A 17,870-nucleotide genomic window follows, 5' to 3' on the forward strand; every position below is an offset into this window, starting at 1 on the left:
ATCGAAGGTTCTTCATATATACAAATGGAACAAAGTCTAAACCTTTTGGAAATGCACATGCCTGCAGAGGCTCAGTCATGACCAGGCATAGATGTTCTCCCCTTATTTCTATGGACTTCCCCATAAAACCTCTTGTTTCCCAGCTGATTTGGGGTCTCCCTTGGCTTCTCTACTTCTGTCCTAGAACATGCAGTGTGCTTCACCTGCTTGGCTACTATCAACTCTCTTTTTCTTCTTTTTTTTAATCTTTTAAAATATTTATTTATTTTAGAGAGAGAGAGAGCATGAGCAGGGGAGGGGCAGAGAGAGAGGGAAACACAGAATTCGAAGCAGGCTCCAGGCTCTGAGCTGTCAGCACAGAGCCCGACGTAGGGCTTGAACTCACAAGCTGTGAGATCATGACCTGAGTCTAAATCAGACGCTTAACTGACTGAGCCACCCAGGTGCCCCAACTCTCTTTTTCCACCAAAGCCTTTGAGATACATTTGATTCTTTTGTAACCTGAGTTTCCTCTTGACCTACTCTCTTAACCTCACACAAGTTACAATGCCCGTCCATCACTGACCTGAAACTGTCCTTTCTGCAGAAGCAATTTCTCCCTGCTAGTTAAAGCCACTGGCCTCACTGGGCCCCTTAGCCTCCAGATCTCTCCTCCTGAAGTCTCTAAGATGCGGTCTCTTCCTCCAAAGACTTGGCTTTGCTCTCTCCCCTTCCTGGCTCCTCTTCCTCCTTTCCCTCCACCATCCCTAGAAACTCCACTCTGCCCCAACTCTCTCAAGGCCTTGCTGGCACACACCTGTCACTCCCAGGCGCTAAGCCAGCACCAGCTGCCCATCTGCATTCTAGCTCCAACATCTCCAGCCCTGCACTTCTAACACCACTGGAAAGTATCCCTCAGTAACTGCAGGATTAGTTTCCAAAGGACCTTTACTTCCATACATCTCAGGTTCTAAGGGGACCTCTACTGACAACACCTGTGAAAGAAGAGAAGTTGCTCGGGCTTCGGGATTTATCTGAAATACCTAGGAAATTCCATGTTAAACAGCCTTTTAAGTATACAGTGGCTTTGACTTCAATCATCCACCAATCATAAAAATTTAGGAAACATTTAGTAATTAAAAAATAAGATAAGCCATTCCTTTCCTGGCTCTAAGGAAACAGAAAAAAGTCAACACTGAATTAGTTAATTTCAACGTTTTCAGCTTGATCAGCTAAAACTGTCTTATTTTTTAAATTTTGCACTTACAATGCAGTGTCTAAAGTGTAAAAACACACTTGAATTGTGTTTGAATGTTGCTATTAGTGAAGAAAAACACCCAGGTCACTTATTTTGATTTTATTTAATGAAACAACAGAAACAGGGGCACCTGGGTAGCTCAGTCCGTTAAGCAGCTGACTTCAGCTCAGGTCGTGATTTCATGGTTTGTGAGTTTGGGCCCCACATCGGGCTCTGTGCTGACGGCTCAGAGCCTGGAGCCTGCTTCGGATTCTGTGTCTCCCTCGCTCTCTGCCCCTCCCCTACTCACACTCTGTCTCTGTCTCAAAAATAAATAAAATGTTAAAAAAATTTTTAAAAAGTAAAACAACAGAAACATCTATCATTTCTTAAAGCAGTGTTTGTTGTCTTTCCCAGTAGGTGGCGAAAATATGCTCCAACTGCCTCCCATTTAACCTGAGATCTGGAGGTGATTTGCTCCTCACTGACGACAAAGAATCTTTTTCACTGAGTTATGGTCAAATACAACAATTAAATCATCATTTGATTTTGCAAGCGCTAAAATAATTTCAGAAACCTTAAAAGAAAAAACATCTTTTATATGAAAAGCATTACCTCTCCAAATGAAAAATTCATTTATCTGAGTCACCACAAGGAAGTATTAAGATTATAGCAAATCATAAAATGTAGTTCTTGTGTAAAACAAATGAAATATTCCTGACTAATAATTCTAATTTTAAATAAACCCGTTCAAATTGTGTTGAATACCTGGTTCATGTCTCTACCACAACGTAAAAATCTTTGATTCTCATTTCAGTGACTGCCGGCCATGGACTGTGAGGTCTACAAATTACCACCTAGAGATACTGGCCATATGACAGTGCTGCACCTCTCTGAGAAATCCAACTCATGAGCCAGAGATTCCATTTCTGCCTGATTCTCTCTATATTTGAAAGTGGGGGTCTCTTCTAGGTTGTTGCTGTTGGCCTAACAGGAACAACCCCTTCCCGATTTGCAGTTCCCACCACAGCCCAAGTGGAACCATCCAGAGACCACTTCCACCCCACAAGCCTGAAGGCTCATCTACTGCCTTCTGGAATAAGGTTTTCTGGAGTCCAGTTTCAGTCTGTCCCTTTGCCTTGCCAAAGACAGATCCGCCTACTGGCTATTCTTTGCTGTAATGACAACTGTGCTCTAAGACAAACAACTTATTCTTAGGGGGAAACAAATAATTGCAACCATCACATGTGTTCCCCAACAGCCATTGATTCACAACGCTTATCCTCTGATAACTTACACAAAAACACAAAGGCTTGCCGGAAGACAATTGAATGAGTGTGATGTATTTAACAGAATTTGCATTCTATTGCATTGCTTCCTCTTTTTTTTTTAAGATGGTGAAATCTTTATAAGCAGAAAGATGATTTTCACCAACAAGAAGACTATTTTCTCCTGACGACCTCTTGGCCGAATCCCCAAATCTAACATGAAAAATACAGCAACTCACTTTTAAGCAAGTTATAGCTGGGACTTCAGTTTAGAGAGCGACAACACTGGAAGACGTCCGTTTTATGGGGACATTTGGACAAAACTCGCCTGTTTTAGGACACGAGATGGAACAAACCTTTCAGCTAATCCTACATTTCAAAGTTTTTAGCAGTATACATTTTGGAACCTTCTGTGTGCCCCAGAACACACAATATGGATCTAATTAGGTCCAGCTGCCTTATGTTAGTAATAAAATTGAAAGAAAAAAAAAAAAAAACAACAGAGAGGTGGGGGTGGGAGCTTTGTTCACCCCTCCCATGCCCCGGTGATCACAAGCTCGCAAGTTGTGCGCATCCTCCACACTCAGGGCAACACACGCTTCCAAAATACCCCCAGCTTGCCTGGGACCCCGCTCAGCGCTCAGACTTTTCAGCTGCTAAGTTTTCTCCCACTCTGGAAGAGATTTACGGATGGGCCAGAGCTCAACGCTCCGACGCCACCCACCGCTCAGGCCCTGGCGCACTCCGCCAGCTCCTAGGCTCAACGACTTACACCAGCGCGGACGGACAGGGCATCTGGTTCCAGGGACAGTTGTACTGAGCCTGAATAAAACTCTCACTTCCCTCCAGCACAGAGCAGCTCACGTTCTTGTTCACGATGTAGGCGCACCAGTTCCTGGGGTGAAGGAGAGAGAGCGAGAAGGACACAGTGTCAACCCAGAGAACAATGAGGCTGGGGGAGCCGGGGCAAGCCGATAGGGCAGCGGGCGCATGGAGGGTCAGGGAGCCCGCCGTCCCTGCGGAGGTGGGAGCCCGACAAAGCGGCCATCAGGGGGGTACGCGGCTGCGCCTTTGGGGAGCGTGTACCTTAAGCCGACAAAAGACAGGGAAAAGAAAAGCGCCCACGGTCCCAGGGCTTCAGTAATTCCTGGGATCGCCCTGCTCTGCGGGACACTCTCTGCGCCCCTTAGCCCCGGGGGCAGCGCTGCTTGGAGCGCCGGCGAGGTTACCCGGGACGCCTCGCGCCGGCCGTAGAGCGCACGGTCCCGGGGGAGGCGCCACCGCCGGGGCAGCCCGAGGGGAACCCCCCGGCTGCTGCTCACCGCCTTTGGCATGGAGCTTGCGGGCCGGCTGCTAGTGGAGAGTGGGGGTGGGCGGGGGCCCAGGGCTCTTGGAAGGAGCATCGCAGTGCTGGGAGCGAGAAGGACCGCACACTTACTTGTTCCTGGCGCCCGGCCGCGCGGGGTGCATGGGCTGCGGGCCGGCATGGCACAGCCCCGCACCGCCCAGGGTCAGCAGCGCCAACGCCCAGCGCCAGGGCGCGCGGGGCCAGAGCCTTGTCCTCGGCCACATTCTGCGCGCGGCGAGCGCGCCCCGCCTGCTGGATCCGGAGCGCGGCGGGTCGAGGCTAGCGCCGCGAGGCTGCGGGCGGACGGGGCGCGGCCGGAGAAGGCAGGAGGCTCGGGCGCTCCTCGGCGCCCCCGCTCCGCGGCCGCCCCCTCCGGCTTCTAGCTCCCACTTCTCCTTTTCCACCCCGTGCGCCCGCGCTTCTCCTCGGTCCCTCAATGACGCACAGGTCCCCCCCGGGTGCCGCCCTCTTTATTTCACTTCCCTCTCCGAAACGTGACTCTCCCTCCACCACGGCTCCCCGTCTCTGGTGCCCTTGCCTCTCGGCAGGGGGTTTGGGGTGAAAGGGCTGAAGAGTTTAGGAGAAGGGTCTAAGTTACAGAATTTCCAATTACTCATTCCTTTGGTCTCTTCCCAGAAGCGGAGCAACTCCGCCTCCCACCTTCCAGCAGGCGCGCCCCGGCCCCTGGGGAAGTGGCCGCAGTCGGCGAGTCTGGCAGTCCTCGCGTCGTGCCTGTTGTGCCCGGGTGCCGGCTCCCCGGAGCGAGTGAGGGACATCTTTATCAGTCCCTGGGAGGACTCGACTCGGGTTTCCTCTTCTGGCAAGACGTGGCCATTCCCTCACATTTGGAATTACAAGAGTTTACAGGGAAATGAACACGGGTCTTCTCTTAACTCTGCCTGGTGCATCCATTTCAGTTTCCAAGTCAACGTGCAGGGCAGCAGGGGACAGCCCCACCAGTTCACAACAGCATCAGACTCTAATAAATGCTACACTGATTTTTGTAAGATAATCTCACAGCCTCTGCTTCTGATGTCCTACTCTGAACTTTCTTTTTCTGTCAACATTAAAGACACTTACTCCACAACGGTCACATTTGCTCCTAACCGTTCAAACACTGCTAGACGTTCATCTTTTCACTTACCTTCGTATTTTCTGCCTATTCTTGAGTTCCACTAATCTCTACCCATTTCTTTTGGGGATCAAACAACTCCACAGAAAAATGTTACATAAAATCCCTGCCAAAGTGCTTGTATTCCGAGGATGTATTTGAGTTAACCTGCTCTAATAAACACTAGATTGAGGTTATTTGCGGGCTGCACAAACTAACTACAGTATCTACGAGTAAACAGGTTGCTGTTGGCTGTGAATTGTTATATGGGCAATGAACATTTGCTATGCTCCCTCAACAAAGCCCTAGGTCCATTTTATTTCTAATAGGCTTTGATGATGCTGTTGGGCCTTTTGATTTGCAAATGGAAGAAAGAAAATTCCCTAAGTAGAAACTTCACAAGAGCCAAGCAGAAAATTATACCATGTAAGGACATAGTGTCTCCATGAACTTTCTCAATGGAAGATCAGACAAATATTGGACTGAAGTCATCCAAGTCTTCAAAAGAATCACCCTGAGGGGGAAAATCACAGAAAGAGATAAAAGTGGTCTTGCATAACCTGGGCTGCATCTTTCTATGACTTCCCCCTCCTCCCCATCCTAACACCATTTTTGTTGATGAGTGTCATAAGGGAAGAAACAGCACAGAAATGAAGGAGAGTCACACACACACACACACACACACACACACACACACACACACACAAATGATGTGTGTCTACAACCAGCAGCTAACAACCACAACTTCAGTACAGGTCATTCTCAAATGTGAGAGTAAGTTGGACTGATGAAGTCAAAGCTATTTTTTCCATTAAAGTTATACTAGGAGGCTTAAGAAGCTGCAGTCTACTCCAAGAGTTTGAGGACCAACTTTCCACTGAGATGACCATAATACTGTATTTAGTCAGTTATAAATGGCACTTACCAGTAGATAAATTTTATTCTGAGCATCTGTTACATGCTAGGCATTGTATGAAGATAGTGAGGGTTCACAAGTGAGCCCAAACTGACCTGAGCTCTGTGTTTACAGAACTTCCAGGAATTCCTGTACAGTGCAGTGTATAAAATTTCTGATGTACAGTCAATGAAGTGAGACAGTGTGTTTCTCCAGACACATGCCCATATGTACCTGGCATGGGGCTGCTCTGGGAAGATGGAAGAAGACTTGGCTCTCAGGAGGATTTGAGGCCAAGATCCCAAGGGACCCTCTTCCCTTTCTCTTCTCTAGCTACAGGAAGGGACACATCAAACTCAGGAACCAGAAATTGCTCTTCCAGAAAGCAGTGGGAAGATTCCTGAGGATAGAGACCTTAAGCACACGAGGAAACAAACTAATTGGGTGGGCCATGTGGAATAATAGGGTTACAATTGGGAGAAGGCTGTAAGTGTGAATTCTTTAGAAGCCGCCAACTACTTTAAATAAGCACTTGAAAACTGTCAGTTTCCTATCACAATTTGAAGGAGTTTCTTCTGCTTTTAAAATCAAAGTGCCCCATAGTAAGTTCCACACTTAACTGTGTGACCAACTTAGCTAAAGCAAAAATGCAAAGTTAGACCTACTTCCTAAAATCTATTCCCTCACTATTGGTCATGATAAAAATGCACATCAGGCTCTGTACTTAGGGGCATGTCTCATGAAGCAATGAGCCTGCTGGGCTCCCAGAACCCCCAGATTCCCCTTTAGTTACTTGGTGGAGGAGGGTGAGTGATTACAGAGGCAGCAGGGGCATACTTTCCCCCATCCTCGCATTCAGTCATCCGAGCACATGACATTTGATCAAGATGAACCGATTCGTATCTAGGATGTATAAGACCAGCCGGGGTGTCCCATCCTTCCCACTTCTTGTCTTTGCTCTTGAGAACTCCAAAAAGAAGCCCTCCCCTCCCGCCCCTGCTCCAACAACTTCGAGGTGTACTTTTATGTGTCTTTACCACTTCTTTGTGCTGCTTATCTAATGATAGAAAAAGAAAGTCCTTGAAGACTGGATATCTTGAATAAATTTTGATTGCAAAGCATTCCTAACATAATACACCCTAAGAAAATGTCTTACACATTCATAAGTTAGTGATAAGATGCCCTACATTAAAAAGAAATGCAGCTTGGTAGGGAAAAAGAGACAAATATCTCTGAGAAAAATTAACTGCACTATTTAGCTTGATTTGTTTTGGGATGAATAAGTTTGGTTGATACAATTTCATTTAGTTACATTTGATATAGGCATCGCATTGCATAAGACACCTTCAGAATGAATTCAGAGAGAAGACCCTAGACTTCAAAATTTACAAACAGGTACTTTCCTGTCTTGTCAAAGACTGCTAAAATAGACCAAAACAGAATAAAGAACTGATCTCTTCAATTTTTTTTTCTAAATTTAATCACTTACAAATATCCCACTTACTATATACATACCTAAAGATTCAAAGTCTCCAATCTTCTGAAACCAAGACTGATCTCATTTATCGATTGATTGATTTAATGACATTGTTAAGGATTGTGGCCATTATTTTAATCATCTTTCTTGAGAGATAACAGGAACAAATTCCCCTATATTGATCAGGGGTGTGTAACTTAATACATTATAAACTATCACATGAGAACTTCAAAACTGTGAAAAGTTAAAATCATGCCTGAAATCACACTTGAAAACAAACGGTGTCATTAACAGCTCATGCAATGGAGTTAACATACTGTTCAAAATTGGGTACCCTCACCTCTTAGCCGAATGATCTCAAACAAGTCAGCAGACCTCTCTACCCTCCATTTTCTGCTCTGAAAAGGGGAATCCCTTGTGTGGCCACTGGGAGGATTAGTTGGGTTGCCACACGTAAACTGCTTAGCACAGTGCCTGGCATACACAAGGGCCAAGTGGAGGATAAATATTCATAATCCTTACTGTTACTGCCCTAGCACTGCCAACAAATTTGCAGTCAGGTTCAGGAGTTTTGTCATTCTTTTTTTGTGCCGAGTGAAGTGAGCAGCTGACCATCTACTACAGTTTTTTTGTTGTTGTTGTTTTTTTCCTAAGTAAGAAATATAAAGAAATGGCTGCCATGAAGGCACATGCGTGACTCATTCAGAATGACTCTAAATGTCATAGTCAGGAATGCAATACTGGGCTTTTGACTTCCAGCCCAGTTTTCTTTTTATTGGCCCCCAGGGGAAAACATATAGCTTGGTTTATTGTTCAGGAGATTTCATCCTCTACATTGTAAAGAAATTTATTTTAAGACAATTCAATGAGATCTTTGGTTGGATTGATAACTCTACAAAAATAAACTTAGATCATCAGGCAACTCAATTGTGGACATCTTCTTCCTCAAAAAGATGAAATTTGTTTCTAATTCCATATCTCTTAATTTTTTTCAGATGTTTCCTTGTTCTAAGAATGCTTCCTATAGCCAAATAATATGTTTGGGAATTCATTGCTGTCACACTTATGGTGTGGTTTTGAACACATTTTTTCTTCATAAGAAATAACTGACAAAAATAGGCTCTTAGAATTCTATTTGCTTCCAAGAGAGCTGTAATAGCTTAGGCATAATGTCTTCCTATATGAGCCACCTCAAACTATGTTGTAGTTCATCATCTATTTATGGAATAAGAGTTGATTATTCTGGAACCAACAAAATGTTTTCAATAGGCAGAATGTGTTTGATGATTATGAAATACATGATATTTTAGCACAATCTCAATCTATACTCACTAGAAAAGTATTCATGAGCAAATTGATACTTTCTAGTATTTCAGATTGTGCAGTTCTAAACAATGTTGTATGTAAGTATGGTCAATTTTCATTATTTAATGTAGTATGTTCTATAAAGTTGCTGCCAGCACTGAATTAGCAAATACAGAACAATTGCTCCTACCAGAAATACAGGGTTAGGTTCCTATAAGCCTCTGGTCACAATGTTTTTGTGAACCAGTCAATACATAACCTTGTTTTATGTGTGTTTCTATTTAAAGATACCTTATTTAATACACATTACTGATTCATCAACATTGAACTCATGGCCAACACCACTGTAACTCATGCCTGAACAAGCTTAACTAGTACATATTTTCTCCATAAGGCACATGACAGCCTTCCTGTGCTTAGGAACACTAGCTAGCACTTCAGCACTATGGGGATCATTTTATCTGTTTTTTTTTTTTTTTGTTTTTTGTTTTTTTAAATTTTTTTTTCAACGTTTATTTATTTTTTTTGGGACAGAGAGAGACAGAGCATGAACGGGTGAGGGGCAGAGAGAGAGGGAGACACAGAATCAGAAGCAGGCTCCGAGCCATCAGCTCAGAGCCCGACGCGGGGCTCGAACTCACGGACCGCGAGATCGTGACCTGGCTGAAGTCGGACGCTTAACCGACTGCGCCACCCAGGCGCCCTGGGGATCATTTTAAATAGCAAAACTGCCAACAAAAAGCACAAAAAGGCAAACAAAAAGGGACACCACATTTACCACGAAAAGGACACTTACTTATAAGCTGAGAGGGAAAACAAGAAGGCAGAGCACTGTCTCACTGAATGGGAATGCACACATCAGACAAGGAAGGTTTTTACCACTCTGGACAAGTCCACAAATGACTATGAAAGTGTTAAAAGTATTGCTTTTGGATCTAAAAATAAATTTAGCAAGTAGGCAATTTTACAAATACAGAATCGATGAATAATGAGGATGAACTATATTTCAGCTTAAGTCCGGGAACAGTAAGAAAATGTTACATTTGGGAGGATAAGGGGGGAAAGTTCTTGCAATTTTGTGGCCAAAAGATGCATTTTATCAGTAAGCAGATTGGGTAAATTCTGTATATTGAATGCTATACCAGGCAATGTGGGAGCGAGAGGAAAATCAGATTTTGTTCTTTCTTAATTGACTGAAATGCAGGACATACATGTATGAAATGATCTTAATTGACTGAGATGCAGGACATACATGTATGAAATGATTTAACATATAGTTACATTCAGTACATGGAATATACCATAGTAAAAACTGTTTAGTTAGGTGATAAAGAAATAGATCTGAGGCAATCAGAAAATTTGCACATTAGGACAGAGAAGTGTGGGTGCTTTTTTTTTTTTTTTCAGTTTCTTTAAGTAATCTCTACACCCAGCATAGGGCCCAAACTCACAATTCTGAGATCAAGAGTCACATACTCCTCCAACTGAGCGAGCCAGGTGCCCTGAGAAGTGTGGGTTTAAGCTAAGTGTTATATTTTTTGTTCTGCTTTCCTTTAAGTCATCTATGATATCAAAAGTGAATGTAATCGCTAGTGAGGAAGGGTACAAGTTAATGTAACCTTGTACCTTCCATGTTTTTAATAATAAAGGCAGGGTTCAGCTGGTAGACTAGCTAGATTATAAGGCATGTGGTCCTAGACGTAGCCAGGGGGTAGGTGAGGCAGAGAGGCCAGGTAGGGTTCAGGAGTAATGAACAAGAGGAAAAAGTGCAGTACAGGCTGGTTGGAGAAACAAACAAACAAACAAACAAACAAACAAACTGGTTCTCTTTTTCCCTTATCTAACAATAGGTAGAATGACCAGATGTTCTGATTTGCCTAGGCCAGTCCCAGGTTACTCCTGTTGTGGATCAGTTAACACTATTAATTATTTTTAGTGTCTCCTTTCATCGTCAAAAGTGCCTGGGTTTGGACAATAAATTAAAGGGTCATTCTAAGAGCCCTAAAATGAACGGAAAGCCACACTATGTTTAGCCTTTATAAAAGGCTGGAACATTAATAAATGCCAATGCAAATAATAAAATCAGAAAATGAGAAAGAACTGGTCTTCAGTAAGTCAAAACTTTACTTGCAGCAGCCTCTTCTGTTACTGCCTCATGAACATTTTGGTAACTTTTTAAAGTTTATATTATTTAAAAAAACAAAGCTCATTAAGCACCAGAGACTTGATTGTTTAGTTGGCTGTTGATGAAGGTGAATATTTGCATGAGGTTCCTTGGTTCTGTCTTCTCAGACTTAATCACTCTTAAACTCATCCTCAGGAGCTAAGTAAGTAGAACACAGCACCGTGGTGCTCCACTCTATTTAAACACTCTGGCTTGGTCACAGCACATTTAAATAGTGCAGAGCAAGGAAGAGCCTGCTGAAATGAAGCTCTCTAAGCCCCTTTGACATCTCTGGACATTTACTGGTTAAAAAAACTAAAACAACATAAATAATATGCCATGGGCAGATAAAAGTTCCTATTATCTTTTGACTAATGGAAAATACAGGTGAGACAAGAGTTTCATACTCAGGAATGTTGAGGGGTCAAGCAGGAAAGTGCCTTAGTCTTCTATTACACTCTCACATGTTTTCTGAGAATATTACATGAATATTCTGAGGTTATGCTTTCCAAAGGGCTGTTTGAGGGCAAAGTGGTGCCAGGATCCCTGGGAGAAATAGGAAGAACATCAGAAAATAAGCTATCAGAACTCAGTTCCAACGTGTTTGAACCCAAAAAGAATCCAGGGTTTCCTAGGGATTCCAATTTCATAAAGGATTTTTAAAAGTAAATGTTTGTACCTTGTGGTCTATTCCTGTAAATCGTTTCAAAGTATAGCATTTTTATAAATAAGTGCCTATGTCATAGATGACTCAATGAATTTTCACGAACTGAACATGGTCACATAACCAGCACCCAGATCATGAAACAAAACATGACAAGCACCCCAGGGCCTCGCAAGTTTCCTTCTAATCATTAATCCATCCCCAAAGCCACACTGATTCTGACCTCCAACACCATTGATTAGTTTTTTTTAAATATATATATTTTTAATGTTTATTCATTTTTGAGAGACAGAGCACGAGCAGGGGAGGGGCAGAGAGAGAGGGAGACACAGAATCCGAAGCAGGCTCCAGGCTCTGAGCTGTCAGCACAGGGCCCGACGTGGGGCTTGAACCCATGAACCATGAGATCGTGACCTGAGCCGAAGTCAGATGTTTAACTGACTGAGCCACCCAGGTGCCCCTCGATTAGTTTTGAATATTGAATATATGTTTATTGAAGAAAAAAACCCACTATTTCTTACTCATCTTATATTTTATCCCTATACTTGGCACAGTGTCTCACACATAACATTTTATTTAAAAACATTGGTTGAATAAGTGAAAGAAAGCAGACAGATGTCTGACTTTTATAAGACAGTTGATCAAGTTAACATACATTTTATATATAGGAGGAAATGTAGCATTAAATTTGGGGTGAACTGGGATCTGGGGAGGCTAACTTGAAAACTCAAACTTAGACCAGAAGAGTATACACTTCAGTTTTATCTTTTAACAAATGTAAATGACTCAAATAAATCTAAGCCTCTGTGGTTTTCCTTGGGCCTTAACCAACTCTGCTCACATCATATCCACTGTAACCAATGAGTCCAACCTCCAGAGACCTTGTTTCTCTCTTTCACTCATAAATGGACCCATGTTAGAGAGGCCCTCCCATCTGACCAATGCAGCCAAGAAATGACTATTTTCAGTCCTTCTCCACCCCGCTCTGAGGCCAGGTCAGTTGGAGAAAAAAATAAGAGTCACCCTCTCCCTGGGCCACAGCATGTGATCTCCAGCCAGAGTGCTTCTTGCCCTAATGAATGAGGTAATAAGGGGCCAAATGAGGTTTCAATCATATGTCACCTCAGAATTACAGTTTTCCTTAGCTGTACTTTTAAAAAGCTGGAGTTAAGAACCAAACATTGCCAAATCCCTGCTTAGCCAGAAAGATCTGTCAACTGTAGAGATAACAAATCAGAGGAAAATCCATTTCAGGCTTTGAACTGCTGTTCCTCAATGATTCCCAGGGAAATACAAATAAATTATGTCCACTGAAGGACAGATTCATTATGAATAATCTCATTCAGTTGGAGTTTTAAATACTTTTTTCAGATACTTCAAAAATTGTTGGGGCACCTGGGTGACTCAGTCGATTGGGCCTCTGACTTTGGCTCAGGTCATGGTCTCACCATTCATGTGTTAGAGCCTCGCATCAGGCTCAGAGTCTGGAGCTTGCTTCAGATTCCATGTCTCCCTCTCTCTCTGCCCCTCCTCTGCATGTACTCTATCTCTCTATATAAAAATAATAATAAATATTTAAAAAATTATAAGGGAGCGAGTCTGGACAATAAAAACATTTTTTTTTTTTTTTAGAGGATGGTTTCCTCTAATTTCCCGCTTCCTCCTTGCACAGAGGTATGTTGTATTTTATCAGAGATGAGGCTTCAAAGAGCAAAATGACAGCCCAAACTGGAGAAACACACAAATCCATTTCAACCACATTAAAACTAGTCTTCAAAAATAACAATGTTAAATCCAGAAGCAAATCTAATTTGCCTGAGGAGGGCTGAGAAGGCAAAGTGGTTTTTTCTCTTTTTTACCTTTTCCAAGTTATGTTTGATTGAGGTCCTTAAACAATACAATCTTTGCATAACCTATTTCCTCTGTGTGGAATTTTCTCCATGACTGGAGAACTTTAACTCCATCTCCAAGACCCTGGAGTCTTCATCCATTCTCTGAAGCTTTCTTGGGTACCTCTAGGTCCTCTCACGTTTGCAACATACAACTGATAAAGAATTGATAGAGGAAATTAACAAATCAACAACAAGAAAAAGACAATCCAAAAGAAAAATGCACAAGAGACTAGAATCTGTACTTCGCAAAAGAGGAAACTCAAATGGCCAATTAAAAAATGTGCTAAATCTCATTAACATCCTGGAAATGTAAATTGATACCTAATTAGTGTCAGGGGCTCCTGGGTGGCTCAATTAGTTAAGCTTCTGACTCTGGCTCAGGTCATGATCTCATGGTTCTCGGGTATGAGGCCCACATTGGGTTCTCTGCTGTCAGTGCAGAGAATGAAAGAAGCAAGTTAGAGAAAGATATTCCATTAAAGTATGATTTGTAAAATTTATGCAGGGGTGCATGGGTGGCTCACTCGGTTAAATGTCCAACTCCTGATTTCGGCTCAGGTCATGATCTTACGGCTCTACGCTGACAATGTGGAGCCTGCTTGGGATTCTCTCTCCCTCCCTGTCTCTCTGCCTCTCCCCTGAGCTTGTTCTCTCTCTCCCAAAATAAATAAATAAACTTAAAAAATAAAATAAAATAAAATTTATGTAAAGTTCAAAAATGCCATAATTAAACTATGTTCTTTGAGGATACACACTATAGGATAAAATTATATAAAGACAAGAGAGAAACAAGGCAGGATAGTGGTTTCCTCCAGAGAGGGAGCGCTGAGAGATTAGAAGGGCACATGGGTGCATCTAGAGCAGCATTCTTGTTTTTGACAGATATTTTGTTTTTGTAGGTATTTAGTTATTAAGTGGATGTTTGTTTCATACATATTTTTACACACTGATATAAATAAAACATATACTATACTATATACATTTCACAATAAGAATCTTTTAAAAAGCATACCTGGCAAAACGGGATTCTGTATCCTTTAAGTCATCCCGGAAAAAAAAATGATTTGGGTGCTGCTTTGAAACATAGAAATGTTTAAGGAAATTATGGTGCATTTGTCTATGTCTAGAAAGTTCTACAAACCTGACTCCACTCTGTACTCATATTGAAGCTTAAAACATATTTGTTAACTTGTTAAAACATTTTTGACTGTTTATTCAAAGAGTCAAAAATACACTGGGGAGGGCTTGGTTCTGAGAGAAGGACTGGTCTTCATGACCTCTGAACTCCTGACTAGCTCTATGATGGCAAGATATCATAAATCACTTTATTCCCTCTCTCATTGCTTAGGATTTTTCTATTCATTTCCCCTTTTCTTTTCAGCTTATTCCAAAATTTAGATTTTCCACTACTTTTTAAAAAGGATTATTAGATCTTTAAATTTCTGTTTTTAGGGTTATTAGATTTTTAAATTTATTTTTTTAAAGAATTGAGTTATAATGGACATATAACATTATATTAGTTCCAAGTATAGAGCATAATCGGTCAATATTTGTATATATTGCAACATGACCTCACAAGTCTAGTTGATATCCATCACCATACATAGTTACAATTTTTTTTCTAGAGATGAGAACTTTAAAGAGCTACTCTCTTAGCAACTTTGAATATGCAATGCAGTATTATTAACTATAGTCACGATGGTGTATATTACAACCCCATGACTTATTTATTTTGTAAGAACTTTGCACCTCTCAATCCCCTTTATGCATTTTGCCCATGTTCCCACAGCTCCTCTCTTTTAGCAACTACCAGTCTGTTCTCTGTATGTATGAGTTTGGGTTCTGTTTTGTTTTTTAGATTCCAGATATAAGTGAAATCACACAGTATTTGTCTCTGACTTATTTCACTTAGCAGAATATCTTCAAGGTCTATCACAAATGGCAAGATTGTGTTTTTTTAATAGATGAATATTTCTTTGTGTGTGGGTGTGTATGTATATATACATATACACACACCATACCTTCTTTATCAATTTATTCATGGATGGACATTTAGGTTGTTTTCATACCTCAGTTATTGTGAATAGTGCTGCAATAAACATGGGAGTGCATATATCTTTTTGAGTTACTATTTTAGTTTTCTTCAGATAAATAACCAGAAGATCATATAATACTTTTACTTTTAATTATTTGAGGACTCTCCATAGCATTTTCCATAGTGGCTATACCAATTTAAATTCCACCAATGGTGAACAAGGGTTCATTTTCTACACATCCTCAACAACTCTTATTATTTATTCTGTCTTTGATAATAGCCATTGTGATATGTGTGAGGTGATAGGTCATTGTGATTTTGATTTGCATTTCCCTGATGATTAGTGATGTTGAATACCTTTTCATGTGCCTATTGTTCATCTGTATGTTTTCTTTGGAAAAATGTTTATTCAGATCCTTGCCCATTTTTTAATTGGATTGTTTTTATTATTGAGTTGTGTGAGGTTTTTTTAAAATATATTTCAGATATAAACACCTTATTGGATATATGATTTGTAAGTATCTTCTCCCATTCAGTAGGTTGCCTTTTTATTTTATGGGTGGTTTCCTTTCTTGTGCAGAAGGTTTTTAGATTGATGTAGTCCCGCTTATTTATTTAAGCTTTCCTTGTCTTTGGTCCAAAAAAAAAAAAAAAAAAAATTATTGCCAAGACTGATGTCAAGGAGCTTACCACCTGTTTTCTTCTGGGAATTTTAAGTTTCAGGTCTTAACTTCAGGTCTTTATTTTGAATTAATTTTTGTGTATGGTGGCTGGCCAGTTTTCCCAACACCATTTATTGAAGAGACTTTTTCCCACTGTATAATCTTGGCTCTTTCATCATAAATTAATTGACCGTGTATGCATGGGCTTATTTCCTGTTCCATGAATCTACCTGTTTTTATGCAAATACCATACTGCTTTTATTTCAGTTTTTATTGAGTTGTAAGAGTTTTTAAAAATATTGTAGATATAAGCCCCTTTCAGATGTATGATTTGTACACATTTTCTCCCATTCTGGTGGTTGTCACTTCTCTTTGATAGTTTCCTTTGAAGCAAAAAACTCTAATTTTGATGGCCCAATTTATCTTACTTCCTGTTGTTGCTCTAGGTGTCATGCCTAAGAATTCTTTGCCAAATCCTGTATCATGAAGATTTATCCCTATCTTTCCTTCTAGGAGTTTATTTTTGTTCTTGTATTTAGATTTTTGGTCCATTTTGAGTTAAATTTAGTACATGGTATCAGATAAAGGTCCAACGTAATTCTTTTGTATGTGGTTATCCAATTGTCTCAGCACACTTTGTCAAAAAGACTATTGTTTCTCCTTTGGTTGGTCTTGACATCTTTGCTGAAAATCAGCTGACCATAGAAACATAGGTTTATTTCTGAACTTCCAATTCTCTTCCATTTAGTCATATATCTTTGTGCTAGTATCACATTGTCTTATTGATGTTTTTCTAGTAATTTGTGAAACTGGGAAGTGTGCGTCTTCCTTTGTTATTTTTTCAGTATTGTTTTAGCTATTCTGTGTTGCAATTCCATATGAATTGCAGAATCAACTTTTAATTTGTGCAAAGAAGTCAGCTGGAATCTGATAGGGATTGTGTTGAATCTGTAGATTAGTTTGAGGAGTACTGTCATCTTAACAGTCAAATCTTCCCACCCACCAATATGAGATTTTTCATTTATTTTGATCTTTTAGCAATGTTTTATAGTTTTCAGAGTACACATTTTGTGCTTCCTTTGTTAAATTCTTTGTTAAAGAATATTTTATTCTTTTTGATGTGACTGGGAGATTGTTTTGGTTTGGGGATTGTTCATTGCAGATGTATAGAAATTTAACTGATCTTGTATATTGATCTTATATCTGCAAACTCAATGAATTCATGTATTAATTTTTTAGCAGATTATTTAGGGGTTTCTATATACAAGATCATGTCATCTGCAAACAGAGATGGTTCCACTTCTTCCTTTCCAATCTGTATGACTTTTTTTTCTTGCTCAGTTGCCGTGCTTAGAACCTCCAATATAATGTTGAGTAAGTGGTAAGAGCAGATATCCTTGTCTTGTTCTTGATCTTAGAGGAAAAGCATCCAGTATGATGTTTGTTCTGGGTTTTCCATAGATGACCTTCATCAGGTTGAGGAAGTACCCTTTTATTACTAGTGTTTTACTTATACAACGAAAAGGGGTTGGATTTTATTAAAAGTGAAGGGGAGGGGAGGGGAGGGGAGGGGAGGGGAGGGGAGGGGAGGGGAGGGGAGGGGAGGGAAGGGAAGGGAAGGGAAGGGAAGGGAAGGGAAGGGAAGGGAAGGGAAGGGAAGGGAAGGGAAGGGAAACTTGCCCAACTTGGGGGGAAAAGAAAAGGCAACTGGAAGACCATGACTTACCAAAAGATGGCAAGAGGACTGAGGAATTATGGAAGAACTAGAGGAATCACCAAGATTCTGAGAAAACTAACTTACCAAGTTAGTGAGGCCATTCTCCAAAGACTCTC

At 41.1% G+C, this 17,870-nt stretch overlaps 1 protein-coding gene across 3 annotated transcripts in view; it reads right to left on the reverse strand.

The window, feature by feature from the left end:
- The window catches only part of EMILIN2 (elastin microfibril interfacer 2), a 65,382-nt gene extending 47,512 nt beyond the window's left edge, over positions 1–17,870 (reverse strand). Inside the window, exons 1-2 of one of the 3 annotated variants that reach the window (XM_047827633.1) lie at positions 17,839–17,870; positions 3,257–3,379 (exon numbers count right to left, since the gene is read on the reverse strand). In XM_047827633.1, the coding sequence (XP_047683589.1) occupies positions 3,257–3,379; positions 17,839–17,855 (140 nt within the window). In that variant the 5' untranslated portion in view covers positions 17,856–17,870. Of the gene's footprint in view, positions 1–3,256; positions 3,380–3,922; positions 4,328–17,838 lie in introns of those variants that run through there. The other 2 variants (XM_047827632.1, XM_047827634.1) reach the window with 2 other exon arrangements.

The sequence above is a fragment of the Prionailurus viverrinus genome, chromosome D3 (genome assembly GCF_022837055.1).
Source record: "Prionailurus viverrinus isolate Anna chromosome D3, UM_Priviv_1.0, whole genome shotgun sequence".
NCBI lineage: Eukaryota > Metazoa > Chordata > Mammalia > Carnivora > Felidae > Prionailurus > Prionailurus viverrinus.